General features: G+C 49.7%; 1 protein-coding gene across 7 annotated transcripts in view; it reads right to left on the bottom strand.

Moving 5' to 3' along the window:
• Positions 1–444: 444 nt before the first annotated feature.
• The window catches only part of snama (something that sticks like glue), a 95,254-nt gene continuing 70,246 nt past the window's right edge, over positions 445–25,452 (bottom strand). For 6 of the 7 annotated variants that reach the window (XM_075702426.1, XM_075702430.1, XM_075702427.1 and 3 more), the window contains 4 exons: positions 13,796–13,989; positions 12,786–12,897; positions 5,812–6,249; positions 445–4,692 (listed from right to left, as the gene is read on the bottom strand). In XM_075702426.1, the coding sequence (XP_075558541.1) occupies positions 1,383–4,692; positions 5,812–6,249; positions 12,786–12,897; positions 13,796–13,989 (4,054 nt within the window). In that variant the 3' untranslated portion in view covers positions 445–1,382. The remainder of the gene's footprint in view (positions 4,693–5,811; positions 6,250–12,785; positions 12,898–13,795; positions 13,990–25,452) is intronic. The other variant, XM_075702432.1, reaches the window with a different exon arrangement.

Genomic DNA, 25,452 nt, shown 5'->3' with positions numbered 1-25,452 from the left:
AAGTAAACATTCCTGTGGCTGAACCCCCAGAGTAGAGGCCCCAAACCTGAAAATCCAAGCGCAACGCAAAACCTTGCTCCTTCCGAACGCGAAACTGCCACTTTTTTAACACTTGCACCGACCGACTTGCACCATTGCACCGAGCAACCAACCCACATCTTGTGCATTGCGCAGCTGGTGCTTTACCAGTGAAGTGAGCCAGGCAGCCGTCCTTTCATCTTGCTTGTTTTGAGATGTGCACCAGATTAGTCTCGGAAGTGCTGGGCAGCGCAGCTTACAGTCAAGGCAGTGAATGCGGTACTACATCCCTATAACTATTGGTGTCATGTATAGCATGCAAGCTTAGGAGCAGGCAATGTGGTTCTGGAAGGCTACCAAAGGCTGGCATAAAGGGCGATACCAGTAGGTCTAGTGGCTACTGGCAAAAAAATTACAGCAGACTCGTATTTTTAAAAAATAGGCTCTTTCTTTTTTTTTTATTTGGTATAGAACACTACTATTTACAGACTGCACATCCAGTCATCAACAGACACACAGTGTCACTCAAGAGACAAAACACACAGCAGCTCATTTGGTCAATTCGTGAGACATGGTTGTACAGCAGCACACACGCACAGTTGAATGATTGACTTCTGTTTTGACAAATTTACAGATAACCGTGTCAAGCCATGCAAGTTGGAGGCTCGAGGCCCTCATCATTTCAAAGACTAAAAAGAAAGACTTACACTCGTCAGCTACTATTCGATCACCAGACAAACCGTGCTTGCATCAGAGAAAGTACACGGCCAAAAAACAGCTAGCTACCACAATGTCACGTTGATTATTATGCTGCTAAGCTTGTGACTGCCACACAGGACAAAACTGGGCACCCGCATTATCTATCCAAACTCTGCATTATAGCATTCTTCCTTTTCTGTAGCGCAACACAACCTGTTTAGAAGACTGGTTGGTATGTATTGCCTTAGCGATGTGGCCCCAGTCGCTGCACAAAGCACTTATTTATGCTGCGCGCCAGAACATCTAGTGATCACTGGAACATGGCATTTCAAAACGCATCAACCCAGAGCAGTTCAAGTATACAACTAAATCAAGGGCCCCTGCCATGATACTTTAACTAGTACTTAACTGCAAAGTAGTCTTTTATGGTATTCAAATGAGCAAATACTGTCTCAATGCCCTAGACACCATCCTGGCCTAAAAGGGCCATACATGAAGGATGGGAAGCACAATGTCCTCTCTGAGGTACTAAGAACACAAGGACAGCCAATGGCCTCCTCAGTGAGCAAACCAATTGAAGAAAAAACAAAGAAAAACAGATGATGATGAGCAAAATGGGAGAAATGAGCAATGCAAAAAAAAGAAAATGAAGCACTCGGTCTTGCTTAGTCCGACTTTTCAGCCTTCTTGGACTTCTTCTTCTTCTTGTGCTTGTGCTTATGCTTTTTATGCTTCTTGTGCTTCTTCTTGTGTTTCTTGTGCGAGGCGGCTTCGTCGCTCGAATCCGACGAGGAGCTGCTGCTCCGGTCGTCGTCTGCCGACACTGGCGGCACCACAGCCGCCGCTGCCACCACAGCAGACGACGCTGGAGCCGTTGACGCAGCCGGGCTCGCGCTTGACTTTGTGGGTGCCAACGCCTCCTCTTCGGCCAGCCGCGACTTCTTACCGGCTACCGGTTCGACGACCGCGACTGCCCTTCGTTTGGCGCTGCCGCTCTTGCCCCCTCCCTGCAACAGGGCAGGATCAGTGGTGCCGCTGGAACCGGGCTCGTCCTCGATCATCTCATCGTAGTCTGGCTCGAAGCGCGACTCGTCCTGTGTTGACTCCTTCCGGTGCCGCAGTTCTGACTCCAAGGATGCCAATGTCGGGGACACCTTCTTTTCTGGCTGCTTTGCAGCTGTCGATGGCAGCGATCGGCTCTCCTGGCCGCCTGCAACGCTGCCTCCAGCAGCCGACACAGTCGCTGCAGAGGACACCGCAACGTGCGAGGTCTTTTCCTTATGGTGGCGCTGTCGTTCCTTTTCACTCTTGTCTCTGCTCCTCGACCGCTGCGACGGCTGAGACACCACAGACAGAGAACCTCCAGCTGCTGCTTGCTCGGCAGGCCAGTCACCCCGGCGAGCTCGGTGGTGGTCCTCAGCATTACCCCGGTCTGCACTCTTGCTTCGCAGCCGTGGTGCGTCCGCCCGTCGTTCATGCATCCGGTGCCGTTCAGCCTCTTCTGCTGCGTGGCGGGAACGATGTTCATCTGGTGCCTTGCGTCTGCTATGCGACATCTCCACTTCCATTCGCTTGTAGTGGGCCTCCTCGTATGCTCTCCTTGCTCGCTCCTCCATCATGGCAGCATAGTACCGCTCTTCCTTGTGGCGGCGTCGTTCGTCGGGATGCATGTCTCGGCTGCTTGACCGGTGCGTCAACTCTTTCTCCCGCGGCCTTCCAGACCTAGAAGATCTGGAAAGGTCACGGTCACCCCGGCCAGGCGGAAGTACTCGACTATGCCCCGCTGCCTCCAATGCTCTGCGGTCTTCCAGCCTCGACCTGATGTCCTCCGGTGGAAGTCTCCGGTCGTGATCTGACGGAGCACGATCATCTAACCTGCTTCCGCCACGATCATCGCGACGGCTGCTTGATTTGAGTGACTTTGCGCCGTTGCTCGCCTCGCTACCTTCGCCGCGGCTATGCTTGTCCCCAAACTTAGACCTATCGAGCTTGACCCTCTTGGTCTGCTGGGTGCCTTCGGACGAGCTTCCCCGCTGTTCTTTGTCAGATGTGGTGACTGATCGCCTTTCCTTTTCCGTAGAGGAAGTGATCGTGACTTGCAGAGTGCCGTCCAGCCGGTCTCTCAGCCTTAGTGGCACCGATGGATCCCTCCAGCCTTCTTTAACCTCACGAATGCTAGACTGCGAAGAAGACTCGTCTGCGGGCACTGGCTGCAAGTCATCTGGTGAAGTCACTTTTGATGGCAGCTTTTTCAGCTCCGATGCGGTGGCTGGCCTAGAAAGTGCTGCGGTAGCTGCTGCGACTGCCACCATGGCCTTCTTCCGCGGTTTGTGTAGCAGCACGTTCTCGGCACGCTGAAGCACTTCAGAAGACACCACGGGTTTGGTTTCTTTGGCCTCCTCCACTGGCTCGCTTGGAGGCAGCGGAGACTCTTCTCCCTCAAGTTCTTCCCTCTCCCATTTGGAGAGCTCTGGCACTTCCACTTGCAGCACGTTTTCTTCCTCCTTGGGTGCAGCACCTTCCTTTTGCTCTGGCTCGAGCTCGGTCTTGTCCCAGATTGTGTCGACAGTGTCCTGTGTTGCTTTAGCGTGGCCTCTGGTTTCCTCTGGCGTTGCCACTTCGCCCTTGGCCTCCTCTCTCTCGTCGCTCAGCAACTTTTTCTTAGCCAGCTCCAGCTGCTCCTCTATCTTTGACAGTCTGGCAGCATCTGGAACACCTTGCTCGAGCTCCGCTGTCAGGAAGGCCACCATTGACTGCTCGCGGCTCAAATCCGGAGGCGTCAGGAGCAGCGACTTAGTCAGCAGCCTCGCTTCACGTAGCTTCTTTTTCTTCTTTTTGCGCTTGAGCGGCTCGTCGTCGGCACCGGGCAGCTGCTGGCTGGACTCATCTGATGTTCTGCCAGCTATCTTGGCGGCCATTTTTTTAAGCGCCTCTTCTTGCTTCAGCTTTTTCTTGTGCTTGTGCTTCCGCTCCTTCACAGCTGTGGCGCCTTCCGAGAGAGTCTCCTCGCCTTCGGCCTTCACAGCTTCCCGGGACGTCTTGGCCATCTCTTTGGTGGAGGCAGGTGGCTCCTCCACTTTAGTTTCAACACCTTGCTTTTCCCCTTCTGGTGGAACCACTGCAGATACCTTCGATGCCTTCTTGACAGCACCTTCCTGAATGCCTGCTGCCCTTTCTTTTGACTCCTTCCTGGACTCCTTGGATTTGTGATGGTGCTTGTGCCGCAGAAGTTTCTCTTCCTTATCCTTGGACCTCTTGCGGGTCTTGACGGGGCCTTCAGCCTCGAGGCGGGTGCCCTCTTTGCCTTCTGTGCCTTCTCTCGACACAACCAGGGGCGTTGTGATGGCCTCGCCATGCCGGCGATGTTCACGGGAACGGCTCTCCCGGCTACCCTTGGGCGATCGCTCGGACACCACCTCTGGTGGAGGAGGGTAGTCACCTCTTGACCTTTCTCTCCTGCTCCCAGGATCGGCGTGGTACGCTCGGGAAGGCATCCCCAATGGACCTGGTGGTCCGCCACCTTCATAGCGATCGCTCCCACGGTTGTCGCCACGGTGTGGTGGAGGAGGTAGTGCCCCCGGAGGGTAGCCAGGCGGGTAGCCACGGTAGGGAGCACCGACGCCATCACGGTGGTGATGCGGTGGATAGTAGTGTCCACCGCGGCCGTCGAACTCAACAGGTGGCACCATGTGCTCGGAGGGATGGTGTGGGTAGCCCGGGTGATGCGGGTAGCCACTGGGTGGCCCCCCATAGAAGCCACGGCGAGCTCCACGAAATGACGGCGAGCGGCCTCGGTAGCCATGGGGCGGGGGACCCAAGTGGTGGGGTGGAGGTGGCGGCAGTGGGTGGTGGTGATAGGATCGGGGAGAGCGAGGAGTGCGAGAGCGGCGATATGCACGGCCGCTTCCGTGGCTGCCGCCATGGTAGTGATGTCGCGTGCGCCGTGTGGATCGGCCAGGAGATCTCGAGCGCGACCTGCAAACGACAGAAAACAAGCAACAGGTCTAGTCAGCACTCAGGTGTAAGTTAATGCACTATATTAGTGAAACTTTTTTCGCTTCCCAAAGCGACAAAAGAAACGACTGCGAAAAGTTCTGCATTTCATTGTTTCCATAGTGTTCTCCTTGCCTACAACTGTATGCTGCCACACAGCTTGCTGATCCTACTCCCATCCACTCCTTGGAAAAAAGCTACCTAACTGTCCATACCACTGGGCTGACAGTGCTACTGCAGTCGCACCCACCACAACCTAAAGCAGTGGTGGCTTCGGTCACATGCTACGCCCCTTATGCTGCAGTATCCCAGGCCATAGCCACAACCCCTGCTTCTCTTTTAGCAAAACATCAGTTTCACAAAAGATTGCGCACCGTCCACAATTTGCTTAGCATATGAGAGTGAGCCACAAAGGTCATTGTGCCCATTAGCTACAGCTAGCCGTGCATGGAGGCAGCATTTTCTTGAAAATTTGTCTCGACAGCACGTTTTCAGTGACATGCAGTAAGCACGTGTCATCGTTATATACACTCATGAAGCCCCTCCCCTCTTTCTGAATGAATTACATCATCTAGAGAGTGATGGGTGGGTGACAAGATATTACAGTACTTTTGAGAGAACAGCTATAACATACAGATCTGCAAGGAAGTCACATCACAGTAAAATGCTATGTGTGGCTACCTTCCATATGAACTGATAAGAGCGGCGCAATAAAAATGCCGATAACTTATTGGAATGACCTATAGCATGGGCATGACACACAAAGTGCACCGTTAAGTGGAGAAAGAATTGAATAAAGCAATGTCTTCAGATAACATTTGAATTTAAAAGAGTAAAGTAAGTAAGCATAGAAAACCAGCATAAGACCTGAAGTGATACTTTACAGTTAAACTTTTTTAGACATTACACACCTTCCAGATTTCTTGGTCATGCTCAGATCTTTGCAGCATCAGATTAAACAAAGAAAAGTGCACCAACAGGTAAAATCCTTTGAAGAAAGTATTTCTCTGCATTTTCGATGCAACCACTGCAAGGCCCATGGACATAAAGCTTCTGATTGCAAAGAAGAAAACAGGAGACAAAAAGAAATAACTGCCATACCTGTAGCTGCCACTTCGGGAGCGCCGTCCATGAGGGCTCTTAGAGCCCGCCCGCCGGCGTCCCTCTCCACCTCCGGGGCTCCGTGGTGACCTGGACCGGCGGTGCCGCACGGGTGACCGTGACCTGGACCTTGACCTCGAGTACGACCTTGACCGTGACCTCGGTGTGTATGACCTGGAGTGCGGTGAGTAGGAGCGTGAACTGCCACTGTAGCGCGAGTGTGGCGAGCGGGGCGAGTAGGACCGGGAGGCAGCACTGCTGCGGCCCCCGCGCGACTTGGAGCGCGACCGGCTGTAGGACGACGAGCGGGACCGGGAGCGTGTCTTGGAGTGCGAGCGGCCACTGCGCCGTTCCCGCCGCTCGCGATGCCGGTTGCGGTGCAGGTCACGCAGGCACTTTTCAAACTCCTCCAGGGGGTCGCCCGCTCGCCGACTGCGGCTGCGAGGGGGGTTGCACCAGAAGGGGGTGCTCGTTAGTGGAGTGCTCTTAGGGGTCACACGACTGGCACACTTTGCCACAGATCAATGCAAGCACACTTACCGGGCCTGTACAGAGAGGCCTAAGAAAGGTGCACATGGAAGAGTGTGCACGTGAGTGAACACTGTCCCGGTAAAGCGCCAAAATGCCACCTAGCAATAATGACACATCTTCACCCAAATTCAACAACCATTGTGCCCATCGCATGTTTGGAGAACTACCCTTTCGTACAGACTTCGCTGTGGCACAAGTCCCAAGTGCCACTTTTGTTCGCTGGCATCAGCCATAAGTACTTCCCCAATTACAATGAAGCGTGTCTGCTTCAAACATTTGGCATTTCTTTATCTTTGACAAGATGCCTGCTCATATTGCTTCAAGCATGGTTAGCAGTTTGCCACTGCTTTTCATGAATCACTCGCAAGCTTCCAAGCTCAAACTCCCAGATACTCGCTGCCATGCAACAGTGCTCATTCCTATACAAGGCGAGCCATTGTTACTATGCATTGTCAGGCCTCTCCAGCTGGCGTGCATGAAACAGCAGCAACCTTCGAGAGGGGCATGTCGACTTAGCTGGGTGCCCTATGCCGCTAATTTGGAATGACCGTCAAAGATTCCTGCAGAATCTCAAGGCAACAAACAGAAATATAAAAAGAACAACAGAAAAGCAGGCACTGCATGTGACACGTACTACAGTGAAACCTCGTTAAACCGTAGTTGGCCGGAGCTCGGGAAAGGTACGTACTAAACGGTAGTACTGTTTAACCGAATAGCATGAGATCGCCCACTTACCTGTCGAAAATGGAACTCAGAGAAAGTGCGATGAAAGGGGAAAAAACATGCAGTATTTATTCACTTCGCGCGACAAAAGCGTTATTTTCGTTTGATGCCGCGGCGGCCTAGCACGCCGACGACAGCGGCGTCGAACTTACTGAAGCTGCGTGCCAGCTTTTCAGCCAGCCCCCTCTTCTCGGCAAACACTCGCATGACAGATTCCTCGTTGGCGTTACGTATTCACCGTGCACGTGCGCAGTAGTGCTGCAGAAGTCCCGGGGGCGCCTTTTTCATTACGGGTGCCGGAGTTTGGAATAATTTTCATTTGGAATAGAGTTACGTTATCGCGCCCCTATTGTCGTCGCGACGATTGCATTCATGAGGCTGATGCAACGCGCAGCTTATGCCACTGTCGGGCCTGAATCGCCCGTGCTATCGCTTTCCGTGTCGTCCTCGTCACTGTCGCTAGTCGACACTTCGGCAACAACAGAGGCAACGATGGCGAAAAGTCGAACCTCGTAGCCGACATATCTTCGCAGTCGCAGCAGCGCTGCCGAGCAACTTCTTCACATTCCAAATGCCACACACTGTAGTCAACAGCAGATCCCTGTTGCGTGTCAGCGCCGACTTCTTCGTGTCACGTTCGATAGCATGGACGATGTCTAATTTTTCTTCTATGCTGAGCACCCGGCGTCTTTTTTATCCAAGCTTCGGAACGACGCGAGTACTCGCTTGCACGACGCCATAACGCTCTCTGGCACCGCGTCGAAATGATGTTGATGTTGATGTGGTTTCACGCGCAAACGCACAGGGCGCTTGGAGGTCGTTGTTCCGATCTCTGAGGCATGTTGTTCTGCCGGGCCACCCGATGGAGACGGCGCAGCGCCGTATTTGCGCGACGAAAAGTTCAAACGCTACGTTTTAACCGATGCGTACGCAGTAAGCTGGTACGGTTTATGCGGATAGGAAACACATTATGTTCAATGGCCACTGAGTCGGGGATTTGACTTTACTACTTTTAAAACGAAACTACTGTTTAAGCGGGTACGGTTTAACGAGGTTTTACTGTACCACTGATTGTTATGCAACGTCAAGAAAAGTAGCCAACAGAGATGAAGCGAAGATTGTCGTTCCCGACACATGCCAATAATGAGGAATGTGCATTGTAAGAAAACGTACGCTAGCCTGCACGAAGAAAGCTTGTCAATAAGGTTCATCGAACGTCTATCCTCCGCAATCTATAAGATTTAGCTCCTGTGCGGGAAAATGCACACTGGTCAGACGGACACTGCTTTAATGAGAGGCCACCGGAACAGTGGATGTCAACTAAAAATAATGCTGGAGGATAGTTCCACCTTTCACTGTATGAACTGCAGTTATACAACAAACTGTTAGAACCACAACATCTTGTGGAAAGAGTGTCAGACAAAGTTCAGTGGAAGCTAACAGCAGCCTTCTCTGGAGCAGAAAACTTTTGCAGGCACGTAAGCTTGCTGTCAGAACTTTTCTTGCAGAAAAAGCTGGTGTTTTTAGATGGTCCTGAGTACAGACTATGTTTGCTCTCGTGTGTTGCTTCTTTCTCCAACCCTGTTTGCTTTAAGATTCTTTCTGTAATGAACCACTCGGCCCAGAAAAAAGTATTACTGCATGCCCTTTTACTTCTTGGACTAAATGACAATGTACCATGAATGTATCATTAAAGGACTTGTAAAGTGCAGCTTACGCACTTGTGTCCTGGGTCATTCTCCCCACTTGTGATCGCCTTAGTTGGCGCTGTTCTTTCCTAATACAAGTATGCACCATCTAGCCCGAATGAATGTTGTTCTGAACTATATTACGTCACGCCTAATTTTAGGCTTCATTGTCCTTGTCTTATGCGGGCAAACACCAATGGGTGCTAAGAAAGTCACTTGCTCTTTGCAGATGAGGTGACCTTGGTCAATGTGGCACAAATTGTGGAGAAGGCATGCAACACTCAGAGATGACAAAGGGCAGGCAATAGGAGAAGCCGTTCCATGAGCTGGACATGCTTCCGATCCAGGGTGGCTTCATGGGCAGCAACGCCAGGGTTATACAGTTATAACTACATAACTATAACAGTTATACTTGGCTGTTTCCCTCCTCCTCCATAAGCTTGCGATGGAATGTGATGCTCCCTGAGGAATGTGATGCTAGCTTATACCGGAGGAGAGAACGGAAGAAACTGGTACATAAGAAGCCAATCAATGAGTTAGTGGTAAGAGGGAAAATAGAGGAATTCCAGATTAAGCTAGAGAACAGGTATTCGGCTTAAACTCAGGAAGAGGACCTTAGTGTTGAAGTAATGAACGACAATCTTGCGGGCATCATTAAGGAGTGTGCAATAGAAGTCGGTGGTAACTCCGTTAGACAAGATACCAGTAAACTATCGCAGGAGACGAAAGATCTGATCAAGCATAGCCAACGTATGAAAGCCTCTAACCCTACAGCTAGAATAGAACTGGCAGAACCTTCGAAGTTAATCAACAAGCGTACAACAGCTGACATAAGGAAGTATAATATGGATAGAATTGAACATACTCTCAGGAACGGAGGAAGCGTAAAAGCAGTGAAGAAGAAACTAGGAATTGGCAAGAATCAGATGTATGCGTTAGGAGACCAAGGCCGGCATTATCATTACTAATATGAATGAGATAGGTCAAGTGGCTGAGGAGTTCTATAGAGATGTATACAGTACCAGTGGCACCCACGACGATAATGGAAGAGAGAACAGTCTAGAGGAATTTGAAATCCCACAGGTAACGCCGGAGGAAGTAAAGAAAGCCTTGGGAGCTATGCAAAGGGGGTAGGCAGTTGGGGAGGATCAGGTAACAGCAGATTTGTTGAAGGATGGTGAGAAGATTGTTCTAGAAAAACTGGCCACCCTGTATACGCAATGCCTCATGACCTTGAGCGTACCGGAATCTTGGAAGAACGCTAACATAATCCTGATCCATAAGAAAGGGGACGCCAAAGACTTGAAAAATTATAGACCGATCAGCTTACTGTCCGTTGCCTACAAAGTATTTACTAAGGTAATCGCAAATAGAATCAGGAACACCTTAGACTTCCGTCAACCAAAGGACCAGGCAGGATTCCGTAAAGGCTACTCAACAATAGACCATATTCACACTATCAATCAGGTGATAGAGAAATGTGCGGAATATAACCAACCCTTATATACAGCTTTCATTGATTACGAGAAAGCGTTTGATTCAGTCGAAACTTCAGCAGTCATGGAGGCATTACGGAATCAGGGTGTAGACGAGCCATATGTAAAAATACTGGAAGATATCTATAGCGGCTCCACAGCCACCGTAGTCCTCCATAAAGAAAGCAACAAAATCCCAATAAAGAAAGGCGTCAGGTAGGGAGATACGATCTCTCCAATGCTATTCACAGCGTGTTTACAGGAGGTATTCAGAGACCTGGATTGGGAAGAATTGGGGATAAAAGTTAATGGAGAATACCTTAGTAACTTGAGATTCGCTGATGATATTGCCTTTCTTAGTAACTCAGGGGACCAATTGCAATGCATGCTCACTGACCTGGAGAGGCAAAGCAGAAGAGTGGGTCTAAAAATTAATCTCCAAAAACTGAAGTAATGTTTAACAGTCTCGGAAGAGAACAGCAATTTACAATAGGTAGCGAGGCACTGGAAGTGGTAAGGGAATACATCTACTTAGGGCAGGTAGTGACGGCAGACCCGGATCACGAGACGGAAATAATCAGAAGAATAAGAATGGGCTGGGGTGCGTTTGGCAGGCATTCTCAGATCATGAACAGCAAGTTGCCATTATCCCTCAAGAGAAAAGTGTTTAACAGCTGTGTCTTACCAGTACTCACCTACAGGGCAGAAACCTGGAGGCTTACGAAAAGGGTTCTACAGTCGAACCCGGCTATATCGAACTCGCAAAAAAACGCCTATCAGTTCGATATAGAGCATAATTCGATATAAGCCTGCTAAATAATTGGATGTCATAAAAGCACATACCATTTATAAAATCGCTTTATTGAATAAACTAGCTTAGTTTCGCACGAAATAGTCCGGCATTTTCTTCTGCTTTGGCAATTTCGCTGCCTGCGACGCACGCAGTTTTCCACATTAAGGAGTCGGAGCAGCTGAGGCCGCAACTTTCCGCATTCGCGCAGAAGCACCGGACTAGTGCGAGCGCACCAATCACTTCGGAGGATGTGGGCCAAGGACCGTCGTCGCTTTCCTCATTGTGCCCACTTTCACTTGTGCTCGGTACGATGTTGGCAATGTAGTCTTCGTTTTCGGGCTCTCCCGTGGTCGCGACACATCATTTGCGCTCACAAACTCATCCACCATTGATTCGTCAACAGCTTCCGGAAATTCTGACAGTTCGTTCCAAACTTCAGCAACACTGGCAACGGCTTCGTTGCATTCATCAGAATTTACGGCCATCACCGAGCACGCGGAAGTCGGCACTGCTGAAGCAATTTCAGATTAGCCACTCGTACATGGCCGTGCGTACGGGTCGGGCGCCACGGGCACCGGGTCGCGAGTTTGGACGCTTTAGCCCTAATCTCCCCCTTATTCTTCAAGATCGTGCCGAGAGTGCTCCTCGGAATCTTGTGCTCTGCGGGGACATCCGACTTCTCACCGCGTTCGACACGATTTATGATTGCGAGCTTCACGACGAAAGGCAAATTCTTCCGCTTCATCACGGCAACACTGCGAGAGAAGGCCTACAAGGCGCACACAAAAAACAGCGAGACAGGTCGCACTTTCGCCATCTTGCATGACGAAGGCACAAGAGCATCTGATTGGCTGTCTGAGCAAGCGCTGTGGGCGGGCCAGGATCATTTTTTGCAGGAGGGGGGGGGGGGGGGGGGGGTGCCGACGGTTCGTCCGAAGCAGCGCGGTCGGGCGCGGTCACGGTAGGGAGAGCGGTTGGATGGAGCCGCGCAGCCGGGTTTTCTCCGCCACCGCGAGGGAAAGCCAACTTCTGGGGGCACTTTCCGCCGCTTGACGTTCGATATATCGGGTGTCGCTGCTATTTTTGTTCGATGTAAGCGTAATTTTTGCAATATATACTCATTGTAACTATATCGTGACCAGAAATTGTTCGATATATAGAATAATTCGATGTAAACGGGTTCGATATAGTCGGGTTCAACTGTACTGAAATTAAGGACGACGCAACGAGCTATGGAAAGAAGAATGATGGGTGTAACGTTAAGGGATAAGAAAAGAGCAGATTGGGTGAGGGAATAAACGCGAGTTAATGACATCTTAGTCGAAATCAAGAAAAAGAAATGGGCATGGGCAGGACATGTAATGAGGGGGGAAGATAAGCAATGGTCATTAAGGGTTACGGACTGGATTTCAAGGGAAGGGAAGCATAGCAGGGGACGGCAGAAAGTTAGATGGGCGGATGAGATTAAGAAGTTTGCAGGGACGACATGGCCACAATTAGTACATGACCGGGAGTGTCGGAGAAGTATGGGAGAGGCCTTTGCCCTGCAGTGGGCGTAACCAGGCTGATGATGATGCTCCCCTAGCCCTTCCTGCCTTCTCACCCGCCGCAGCATATTTACTATACATCTCGCCAACTGGTCCATGCCATGAAGAGCGATCGCCAATGCACCACTAGGAGACTTTTGCTGCCAGGTGCTAGCACCAGTCTAACACGGTTAAGTACATCACAAGGACACACATCTCATCAAGCAACTGCACCAACCTCCTCCTGCCGTGGTAGTCATCTCCTGGACCGAATGGCTTGGCTGGAGGGATGTAGCCTGCTCCAGATGGCACGGGGAAGTGCGGAGGGACCACGTTCATCCCAGTCAGACCTAGATTAAAATAGCGAGCATTCTTGTATCTCCCTTAAGAGACACCAGCACAAAACAGCAAGGATATGTCACGGAGGTTTGAACACCTAATTTCCTGAGAGGTGCTGCTTGGTAGCCTTTAGTGCAAGTTACTAGGGAGGCAACGTAAGGCTTTGCGAGAGCATACAGCTGCTCCCAACAATTGCTCTGGGCTTGCACAAGCAAGACTATACGAAGAGGCCGGACAATTTTAAATGGTACAAAAGTTGCAACCCATGCAAGCGGCACAGAAGCTCAGTTTAGAACAGCACAACTGTACTGCCTGTTTAGTCTTTTAGGTGGAACGTCCTGACTGGCAACAACAATACATTTCTACAATTTATTTGTAATGGGCCTGTGCATTACATCGACGCTATCTGTGCTCTAGCTATGAGCAGTAGTGGCTAACACTCCCACAGCTAGTACAGTCGAATCAACTTATAACGATAGTCAAGTGCCAATAGAGAATATATGAAAGACCATAAGCAGGCTTTCCCACACGGCTACCTTTCCATAACAAATATGGCTGCGTTCCCACTGGTAGCGCTGTTAAAGCTGAGAACATGCGTTTTGAAAGCTTGGATGGCGCGGGGAATGGACGGTAGCAGGAATGATGTCTCCATCCCACATGTTGACACTTCAGTTACGATTCTAGCCATTTGCAGGTTTTGCATATCGTCTACTCCTCTGCTGTAAAAATAATATAGTTAGCAAGCAGAGTTAATGCTGACAAGTCAAACAAATTAATGTTAACTAAGCCAGTACTGGCAACAACTGCTCTCTCATTGGATGGTTGAATCTTTCCCGCCAGACAGCCATCAATGCAACTTTTAAATCTTTCTTCAGACATACAACAGAAGGCTACAGGGACGCCACTCACCAGGGGGCGGTGCCTGTCCGGGGAATGGGGGTGGTGGCAGGTTGGGCGGTGCCATGTGGTGTCCCTGTGGAGGTGGGGGCAGGTGCAAGGGCGGAGGAGGGTAGTTACCCCCACTGCTGCCTCCACTCATCCCTCCACTGCTGCCGCTATACGGGGGGTACCCACCCGAGCGGTAGTCACCACCTGATCGGAGGCTGCCAAAGAAACCACAAGGGCAACGATTAGGAAAGAGAGCAGCCACAGAAGTGTGAAAGATTGTGATGATCAACCTGAAAAGACAGAAATCTCGTGTGTGAAGTTAAATGTGAAATTAGCTCAATAAAAAGGGCTATTCTGCACTAATGGTGCTAGATGCACCATTAGTGCAGAATGGCTTCACTCCAGAGCAAGTACCGTAATTACCTGAATCTAATGCAGACCATTTTTTCCCTAGAAAATGAGTCCGAAAATTGCCTGCGCATTATATACAAAACCAAAACCGTGTTCACAGTGTTGGCAACAGGGCATGCTTTCGCGAAAATTGTTGCTTGCTCATTGGTTCATTACACTATTATCTGGAGTGGTATTCTCGGTGAACCACTTTCCGAGATTCTACCACTCTCACAAGATTCGCATGACTTGGCATCAGATGCGTCGGCGCACACAGTCGCCAGCATTTCTGGCATTGTGCCAAGCTTGCTTTCTGCGTACAGTGCAAAGGAAGCCTGTCAGCAGCATACTTCAATTAAGTCCGATGCCCACTGAGTCATGTAAAATCTCAAGAAAGTGATAGCGATAGTATCTCTAAATGTGATTGCTCACAAACAGAGCCCCTGTGTGCTTGGTATCTGTGGCCAATTAAGTGTAAATGGTGACGAAATGCCGTAGTCATTATGAAAGCTCAATTCTTAGCCTGTTAGATTCGGCTCAATATGGCATAGAGAGAGAAAAAAAAAAAAAACAAGACAGGACCATGCAGTGCCTTGCAACTAAAACAGCTGACTGATAAGAAAGTTACAAACAATTCTGCCTATTGTTAGGTGACAAACACTGAACAATGCAGTCATACATGCACGTAAGAAAGAAGACAGAGCCATAAATTCAGCAAAACTAGCAAAGCCAAAGCTACACGACACATTTGTGCAATCAAGGCAGGGCAACTACCGTATTTACACGATTGTAAGTCGACCCCTTTTTTTAAATTTGAAAGTCTGAAGTTGGGGGGTCGACTTACAATCGTAACCGAAACATGGCCCTGCCAAAAAAAAAAAAAAAAAAAAAAAAGCGATACCAACGGGAGCTACAATGTAGTTACAATTTTATGTTTGCTCTATGGCCCTACCCTTATCTTTTCGCTATCCCGCGTGTTTGTTCGCTTTTCGGAAGGGTTTTTCAACATTTTTGAGAGCTTTACATTGAATGCAACACTCATGGGGGGGGGGGGGTGTCGATAGTTGATGGAAGCGCCGCTGTTCCCATTTGCGGCGGCATTCTCAGAACAGCGGCGCTTGCGGGGAGTATCGGTAGTTCATGGAAGAGCAGACACCGCTCGCGGGTTTCTTTCACTGTTAAAAGGCATTGGTATTGGTTTGACCAACTTTTTGACGCGTTCCACTTGACTGCCGGCTACGTGCTACTTCTATGCTTCCCCAGTCATCATGAGTGCTCCAGGCCCACTAATCGTTCGGCACTCGCTCACAGCAGCGTTCAAGAGGGCTGCCATCCTTTGCGCCGAAGAAACAAATCACTGCGCAGCCGGCCGCAATTTCGATGTTTCTGAACGGGTGGCGCGAGTGGCGACTGCAGCGAAGCGAAATGTGACGGCAAGTGAGAAATTTCCCACGTGCCGAAGTCTGGACGCTTTCCGGAGCTGTAGGCTAAGCTTGCGGCGTACGTCGCTGAAATGCGTGATCGGTCCCTGCCAGTGAAGTGCGACGTGGTCATGAAAGAAGCCCGGACCTTCGCCTTAATTTTAAGGTTCTGCTCCGCCGTGAGTACAGTTGAACCTCGCTACAACGAAACTGACGGGGCGCGCGAAAAATTTCGTTAAAGCGAAATTTCGTTGAGGCGAAAACAGGCCAAAAACACTGTCAGGTTGGACCACATAGTCCCAAAACATCATTTATTTCCAAAGAAGTCGGTCAGCTTCTTCTGCTTCTTTTTTTTTGCCACGAGTGCAGTGGCGCGGCTTTCGCACTCGGTGAACAGTTGCATCGCGACGTCGTCATCGTGAGCACCGAAAAATCTGCGGATCACATCAAAAGCATCCATCACTTTTATTGCAGGTGGTGGCGCTAAGTCCTCCGCGTCGCTGTCATCATCCGATGATGCGTCGTTGTGGCGAACGCCCTCAATTATAGCTTCGTCACTCAGCTCCTCGTGAGCTAGCACTTCACTGTCAACAGCGATGTAGTCGCCGATGTGAACATCGGCCGGCACATCTCCGGAGTCCTGAAGGGCTGCCCATGCCGCATTGGCCTCTGTGGAGGGTGGAGCAATTGTACTGCAGCCTTCCTCGTCCGACGTGGAGTTCGCTGCCAGTTGAGCATCGGAGTGAAAGCCGGCGTGCACAAAACAGTTGTAGATGATACTGCGACTGGTTGCCGTCCACGCTGCTGAGACCATCTGTACAGCCATGTACAAATCCACTTCGATTGCCCGACCGGTGTCGATGTTTAACACCAGCCGCTGAATCAGTCGCTGTCGATAAGCGCTTTTAACGCTATTGATGATACCTTGATCCAGCGGCTGGATTAAAGCCGTGCAATTCGGCGGGAAGAATCTTACTTCCACGCTTTGAAGCTGAACGTCTTCAACGTTATGCGCTGAGCAATTGTCGATGAGCAAACAAACCTTACGTTTCTTTGCCGTCATGTCACGGTCGAAAGCGGTTAGCCACTCTTTGAAAACGGCCCGTGTCATCCAAGACTTCTTATTGGCAACATATTTGACGGGCAGGCTCTTGCCACCTTTGAAGCACCGCGGCTTCGCACTTTTGCCTATCACCAGTGGGCAGCGCTTGTCAGACCCGTCCATGTTGCAGCACAGGAGCACAGTCACACGCTTTTTGCTATGCTTCCCTCCGCTGCATGGCTGGCCCTTCATGTGAAGCGTCTTGGAGGGGAGGAGCTCGAAGAAAAGTCCCGTTTCATCGGCATTGTATATGTCTGATGTGGCATATTTCTCCATTAATTCCGGCACAGTAGCTGATGCCCAAGCAGATGCAGCGTCGGCGTCTGATGAGGCCGACTCCCCACACAGCACTTTAGCGACGATTTCATGCCTGGCCTTAAAACGGGTCAGCCACCCTGAGCTGGCTTTGAAATCATTGATGCCCAGCATACAGGCATAGCCAAGTGCCTTTTGCTGCAACATGTTTCCGCTGACCGGCATCTTCTTTGCGCGCACGTCGAGGAACCACGTGTACAGAGCCTTCTCAAGGTCCTCATGAGCCGCTTGCGTCAGCTTTTTCCGCTTCGCGGATGTCCCCGAAGAAAGAGCTTGCGCCTATCGCGTCTTTCGACTTCAAGATCGTTGACAGCGTGCTCTGTGAGATGCCGAAGTCCGCTGCAACATCTCCCTTTTACCTGCCACTGGATGCCGCGCTGATAATCCGTGCCTTCTCTTCAAGCGAGAGGAACTTCCGCTTTCTAGATGAAGTCGCCATGCTCGCATTCATTACAGCGCACTAGCAGCACAAGCACGAGTGAAAAAAACTAGGGCAAACGCGCTGCTGTTGCCAGGCTGCTGCGTCCTTTGGCAACGGATTGGTTGCGGCTCTGAATTGGATTGGAAGAAAACGGGAGCTTGCCCCCGCGCCTTGTCGCAAGGCAGCCAGCCCGATAGTCATCAACACCAAGCTATGGCGGTGATCATGTGCGTTTCAGTGAGTGGATTAGTTTGGTCCAGCGAATGTTTAGCGAAACAAAGCAGCGTGGGCCTATGGAAGTACATAGATGGGCGGCGATATGCTTGTTTTATTGTAAGATATATTTTTAAATCGAGCTTCGCATAGCAAAAATTTCGTTGAAGCGGAAACGCGCCCCAAAAATGGTTCGTTGTGATGAGAAATTTGTTCCATTACTTTGTATAGCGAGCTGACGGGGAATTGGAAATATTTCGTTGAAGCGACGTTCGTTGTAGCGGGGTTCGACTGTACAACAAATGGCTGGCGGCAGAAGACTGCGAAATTACGCCAACCGGACCTGCCAAAAGAGCCTCTCTGACGGCTGCGTGTGGTTGGGTGCATTTGGCGTGTACTGCTGTTCTGCAAGATGTCCTGGTGCGGTGGTTTGCCAAATTTGAAATTTCGCTGGACCACGATGCGCTGTGGGACAGCAGCAACGATGACGATGGCAGCACTAGTGAAGTCGAGTAGTCCAGTGACCATGTCTGCTACTAATAAATTTTCGTTATCGAATGCGCCCTCGGGTATGCTCGCTTATTTTTTTTTTTTCGGTCACGCGATATGGGGGGGTCGACTTACATTCGAGTCGACTTACAATCGTGTAAATACGGTACTCAGAAAATTCAACAAATTAATGACTGGTGCAAGTGCCCTCGTTTTTACAAAATGCAAATCACCTCAACTGTTCCTCTTGTGAGCAAGCACTTGTTAGGTTGAGCAGGTGGAATATCGCAACATTTTGTTCGTAGATCAAGCAAGATTGCATTGAAATTCACCTGTGAAATGTTGTGCATATCAATGACATTGAGCAAATGAGCCTGCCTTCTAACTGGAGGTGCTAGTAAAATATACTTGAAAGCAACCAGTGAAACTAGCTACTAGCGCATAGTGCCAGGCTCACGTGACAAGATACAATGAAATCTCAGTACAAAACTTCAAGGGACCACGGCAAAATGTTTGTTATTTTGAAATGTCACTATGATGAAAGCCCCAAAGTTAGCCACAATTACATTTCAGTAACGCAAAATGTCCTATCTTTGCAACAATATGTCCCTGAACTCGTTTCTCACAAAAACACACTTGTGATTGTCTGACAACGCAAGTTTAGTTGAAGTAGTCTGTGATCTTTTGAGAAAGGCACAGCGTGCTGCTTTTATGTATGAATATGAGGAGTTTTCTTACGTACTGCAACACATCTGCGGCTGACACGGATTCGTGATCTTCGGGTGCTACCGCACCACCCCTATAGTCCGTAAAGTCGCTGTCGATGTTGTCATTGCTGCCCACGTCAGCCTGAGTCACCGTGCCCTGGACGTCCTGTAGGACGTCATCAGCGGCCAGCTCCGCCGATGTCCAGTTTGCCTCATGGCACTGGACATAATTGTCAAATGTGAGCGAAAAATCTACAGCTTAGCTGCGAGGCAACTTTGATCCACAGCTCGCTCGAGTTCCCCTCTGCGGCCTGCTTGACGTCTTGTGGCTGGCCATGTTTTCGTCAGGCTGTCTTTTTGGATGGTGCTCGACGTGACGCTCCTCCATGCGCCCGTAACCATTTGTGCAGCCTGTCGGACGTGGATGGCTGTCGAGTGCTGCAGGCACAGGTTTACAAGGAGCCGCTGAACAACGTGCTTCCTGAAGCGAGACTTATTATGCCCAGGTCCAGTGGCTGAAGCATATATCTGCAGTTCAGCAGCAGGTGGTACTCTAGATGCGCATTTGTAAGCCGTACGCTGACAATGTGCGTTGAGAAATATCAAGGAATCATCAGAATGTTCCGCCCCCCCCCCCTCCTCATCCTTTTGTCCACCATCGGCAGCCAACCCAGAAAACGGTGCGCGGGTCGGTCATGCAGGCATGCTGATTAGACAGATACTCGCATGGCAGCGACACTACATTCTTCACGCAGCTGTTACAAAAACCACCCAATCGCGTTCCTGTCGGCGCCTATACCCATTGAGAGACTGTCATGGATGGTTACAACTTTAAATTTTGGCACACTTTGGGAGCTTTCGGACAGCTAGCGTCATCCAGTATAGATCCAGGAGGATCTATTTTTATAGTTTCAGTTTAGTGCTTCTTTTTTTTTTTTTCACAGCGGGGGCATTTCTAAAGCGTGTTTTAGTAAGGCATGACAAACGCTTGTAGCTTCAGACATGGCGTCGATGTCACGCACAGATGCCTTTCAGAAACGGCGAATTTTAACGGATTCTAAGCACAGAATCACAAGATGATTTTGATTCATTGCACTTCAGCATGTGCGGCAAAAATGCGTCAAACAGCACCAGAAGGTCAACAGCTATCCGCCGGCAGGTTTCGTTTTCTACTCTGAACCGTTTCGTCACAGCCACGCTCAGATCTAAATATATCCGGTGTATTCTAAAAGGTCACAGTTCTTAACTGCAGGGTGCCATTGTCGTTTGAGCAGAATTGGTGTTGGCGCAATGCTGGTGGGGGAGCAGAGTGCAGTTTTGTGCATGAAAGCGGCCAGGAGAAAACCTCGGCATTGCACAATTACTGTGCTCGGCAGTGCCAGGCGGCGGTTCATAAGAGCTGCCGCACGAGCCCGATAGCCACTAGGGCTAACATTTCCCTTTTTATACAGAGCTTCTACAGTCAAACCCGCCTATGTCGAACTCGCGAAAAAAATGCCTATCAGTTCGATATAGAGCATAATTCGATATAAGCCTGCTGAATAATTGGATGTCATAAAAGCATACACCATTTATAAGATCACTTTATTGATGAAACTAGCTTAGTTTCGCATGAAACAGTCCTGCATCATTTCTTTCTGCTTGGGCAATTTCGCTGCCTGCGACACACGCACTTCTCCGCATTGCCTAAGAAGTTGGGAGCAGCTGAGGCCGCAACCTTCCGCATTTGCGCAGAAGCACCAGACTAGTGCGAGTGCACCAATCACTACGGAGTAAGTAGGCAAAGGACCGTCGTTGCTTTCCTCATTGTGCCCACTTTCACTTGTGCTCGGTACGATGTTGGCCACGCAGCCTTCGTTTTCGGGCTCTCCCGTGGTCGCAACACCATCATTTGCACTCACAAACTCGTCCACTGTTGATTCGTCAACAGCTTCTGGAAATTCTGACAATTTGCTCCAAGTTTCGGTAACACCGGCAACGGCTGCGTCGCATTCATCAGAATTTACAGTCATTACCGAGCACGCGGAAACCGGCATGGCTGAAGCAATTTCGGATCAACCAGTTGTACAAGGCCGTGCGTATGCGTCAGGCGCAACGGGCACCGGGGCGAGAGTTTGGCCGCTTTAGCCCTAATTTCCCCCTTGTTCTTCAATATCATCCTGAGAGTGTTCCTCGGAATCATTCATGCTGCGGGGACACATCCGACTTCTCACCGCGTTCGACCCGATTTCGAGCTTCACGGCTAAAGACAAATTCTGCCGCTTTGTCAACGCAACACAGCGGGAGAAGGCCAAGGCACACACATAACGGACCAGAAAAGCACAGAGACAACTCGCACTTTCGCCATTTTGCACGGCGAGGGCACAAGAGCCTTTGAGTGGCTGTCTGAGCAAGCGCTGCGGGCGGGCCAGGATCATTTTTTGCAGGGGGTGTCGACGGCTAGTCCGACGCAGCGCAGTCACGGTACGGAGAGCGGTTGGATGGAGCTGCGCTGTCGGCTTTCCCCGCAACCGCGAGGGAAAGCCAACTTATGGGGGCACTTTTCCGACGCTCAACGTTTGATATATCGGGAGTCACTGCTATTTTTGTTCGATGTAAGCGTAACTTTTCCTATATGTACTCATTGTAACTATACCGAACCCAGAAATTGTTCGATATATAGAATAATTCAATGTAAACGGGTTCGATATAGTCGGGTTCGACTGTACAAATAGAAAGCTTATATTTGCAGAAATATTGTACATAGCCTTTTCGTACAAAATGCATATTTCCAAATTTTTGTGTGTTCTCTTGGTGCAAAGCAGCATTGATGTTTTTATGAAGCTTTCTCGTTTTCGTAACAAATTTATTTATTAAATAACTTTTTTTTTCACAGAATCGTTCATAAATGTTTGCTTGAAAATAATAGCATTAGAAAGCACATTCCTTCTTGTACAAACTGATACCATACAATCTAATAACAATCATTTTCTGTACAGTTAAACCTGGATGTAACGAACCTATATGTAACGAATTCTTGGATTTAACAAAGTTTTTGAATTCCCAAACGCTGCTCCCATTGAGGCCCATGTATTTTCGACCTTGATGTAACGAACGCGTTGTGCCGGTTAGCCTTGATGTAACGAACTCCCAAAGCTGATCAGTCATTACTTTTTGCACTTTTAAGGAAAATTCGGCCGAAGAAATGCTCTAGATTATTGAATATTAATATTGTAAGGAGCCAGCAGCGACGCGAACGCCAGGGATTGCCGCGACCGAACAAATTTAGCGATGATGATGATGATGGCGGCAACTAGCGCCGCTCCGTGCCTAACGTAGCAGTCTTTTCAGGCTTTGCTTGTCTAGCGTGACACCAGGTGGCATTGGTATCGGCAGCTGATTTCTCTTTCAGATTTATTTTGTTTCATATGGATTTGAGAACAAGCATTCTTATTTTGTGATTTTCATTTGTTTCAACGGCTTAGACACACTTATGTGTAAGAATTCACTTGAAAAGCAACGCTGATAGCCGGTTCTTTCATTGCCAGGGCGCGGGAAGGGAGAAGGGGAGGGACGATGACGAACGACATGCGCCACTTTTTTTTCTTTCTCTATGGATGCGTTGCATTCGCCATTTTGAGTGTTGTCCTGCGTTCTGCACGTGTGCGTGTGTCAACTGTGCTCTGGTACTGGTTTGTCCGACTTGTTTTGGAGGTGCTAGGCCTGCCTGTCGGCGTGTAGTCGTGTGTCTCCGCTTCTAACTACGTCGTCGGTTGGTCGTGATGAGTTCTACTGCCAGAAAACGAAAAGTTCTGTCTTTTGAAGACAAACTCGCAATTTTAAATGCAGTCTCCGCGGGCGAGAAGAAGAAGGACGTTGCCACCCGTTTCAGCATTCCAGCGAGCACACTATCAACGATTTTGAGTGCGGAACACAGCATCAGAAACGCAGTGGAGTCGGGAACAAGCTCGAAGAAAAAGAGACTGAAGCTGTCCACATACACTGATGTGGACAAGGCAGTGTTCCAGTGGTTTTTGGACACGAGAGCCAGAAATGTGCCCATAAGTGGCGCGATCTTACAACAGAAGGCAAAGGATTTTGCGTGTATCTTGGGCCATGATGATTTCAAGGCAAGCAACGGGTGGCTGCAGGGATTTAAAAGCCGGCATGGTGTCGTCAGAAGAGTAATCAGCGGCGAATCTGCCTCCGCAGACAGCGATGCTGCTGCTTCGTGGGTGGCTGACAAGCTGCCTGGAATGCTCGTGAAGCTGTGAAGCTGCGTGAAGGCTCGTACGAATGATGCAGAAACGAAACCAAATAGCTCAATATATCCGTGAAGGTGAACTCACCCTTCAATCATTTATTTTACACCAAAAAACTGCGTAATTTCCGCTTGCTTCTTCGGCACGAGTGAAGGCACAACAAGCCGCTCCAAAGAAGCTAAATCGTGTAGAGCTCCTTCATCGTCGAGCGAGCCGACGAAACTGCGCATAACGTCCATTGCGTTCATCACCTCCTTTGCAGTAGGCACGTCACACGGATCTGCCTCACAAGCACCATCATCACCGCCATCGGGATTTTGCACGCTTTCAGCTACTGCTGCATCAGACATTTCTTCTGTAGCCACGGCGGCGTTGTCGGCAAACAAAAAGTCAGTCAGTTCAACGTCGTCGGGTACACCACCGTTAGTACATAGCTCGTTCCACGCTTCGGCCACATCGGACAGAGTAGAAAGGTCTTCCTCCTCCTCCTCGTCGGCACCAGCCCGTGCGTTTTTGGCTATTCCGGCCTTTAAAAAGCAATTCGCGATAACTTCTGCCCTGACCTCTTGCCAGGAGGCAGCAAGCATCTCGACTGCTTGATAAATGTCGATCTTCATCTCCCGTTCCAGACGGATGTCGAGAAGTATCTTCAGGATTAGTCGGCGCCGGTAACAGCATTTAAAACTGTTAATGACCCCTTTGTCCAGGGGCTGTATTAGGGACGTGCAGTTGGCCGGGAAGTAATGCAGTTCGATGTTCGACAGCTGCAGGCCTTCGACGTGGTGCGCCGAGCAATTGTCCAGCAGTAGGCAAACTTGACGGCCTTGCCGCTTGACGTCCTGATTAAATTCCTTCAACCACTCAGAAAATATTGGCCGAGTCATCCACGCTTTGGAATTCGCCACATACTTCACGGGCATACGCTTCGTTCCCTTAAAACACCTGGGACGGGCACTTTTGCCGACAACTAGCGAGACTCGCTTGTCTGTGCCGTCGAGGTTGGCACACAGCAGAATCGTTATGCGGAGCTTGCTCTGCTTTCCGCCGCGGCAGTCATCGCCTTTTAACGCTAGCGTGCGGCCCGGAAGCATCGGATAAAATAGAGCTGTCTCGTCGGCATTGTAGACATCAGCCGCCTCGAAGCGACTCAGGATTCCAGGCAGCTTGTCAGCCACCCACGAAGCAGCAGCATCGCTGTCTGCGGAGGCAGATTCGCCGCTGATTACTCTTCTGACGACACCATGCCGGCTTTTAAATCCCTGCAGCCACCCGTTGCTTGCCTTGAAATCATCATGGCCCAAGATACACGCAAAATCCTTTGCCTTCTGTTGTAAGATCGCGCCACTTATGGGCACATTTCTGGCTCTCGTGTCCAAAAACCACTGGAACACTGCCTTGTCCACATCAGTGTATGTGGACAGCTTCAGTCTCTTTTTCTTCGAGCTTGTTCCCGACTCCACTGCGTTTCTGATGCTGTGTTCCGCACTCAAAATCGTTGATAGTGTGCTCGCTGGAATGCTGAAACGGGTGGCAACGTCCTTCTTCTTCTCGCCCGCGGAGACTGCATTTAAAATTGCGAGTTTGTCTTCAAAAGACAGAACTTTTCGTTTTCTGGCAGTAGAACTCATCACGACCAACCGACGACGTAGTTAGAAGCGGAGACACACGACTACACGCCGACAGGCAGGCCTAGCACCTCCAAAACAAGTCGGACAAACCAGTACCAGAGCACAGTTGACACACGCACACGTGCAGAACGCAGGACAACACTCAAAATGGCGAATGCAACGCATCCATAGAGAAAGAAAAAAAAGTGGCGCATGTCGTTCGTCATCGTCCCTCCCCTTCTCCCTTCCCGCGCCCTGGCAATGAAAGAACCGGCTATCAGCGTTGCTTTTCAAGTGAATTCTTACACATAAGTGTGTCTAAGCCGTTGAAACAAATGAAAATCACAAAATAAGAATGCTTGTTCTCAAATCCATATGAAACAAAATAAATCTGAAAGAGAAATCAGCTGCCGATACCAATGCCACCTGGTGTCACGCTAGACAAGCAAAGCCTGAAAAGACTGCTACGTTAGGCACGGAGCGGCGCTAGTTGCCGCCATCATCATCATCATCGCTAAATTTGTTCGGTCGCGGCAATCCCTGGCGTTCGCGTCGCTGCTGGCTCCTTACAATATTAATATTCAATAATCTAGAGCATTTCTTCGGCCGAATTTTCCTTAAAAGTGCAAAAAGTAATGACTGATCAGCTTTGGGAGTTCGTTACATCAAGGCTAACCGGCACAACGCGTTCGTTACATCAAGGTCGAAAATACATGGGCCTCAATGGGAGCAGCGTTTGGGAATTCAAAAACTTTGTTAAATCCAAGAATTC

This window comes from Dermacentor variabilis, chromosome 8 (genome assembly GCF_050947875.1).
Source record: "Dermacentor variabilis isolate Ectoservices chromosome 8, ASM5094787v1, whole genome shotgun sequence".
Classification (NCBI taxonomy): Eukaryota; Metazoa; Arthropoda; class Arachnida; order Ixodida; family Ixodidae; genus Dermacentor; species Dermacentor variabilis.
The sequence above is the reverse complement of the archived record's forward strand: the minus strand, read 5'-3'. Positions and strand labels throughout refer to the sequence as shown.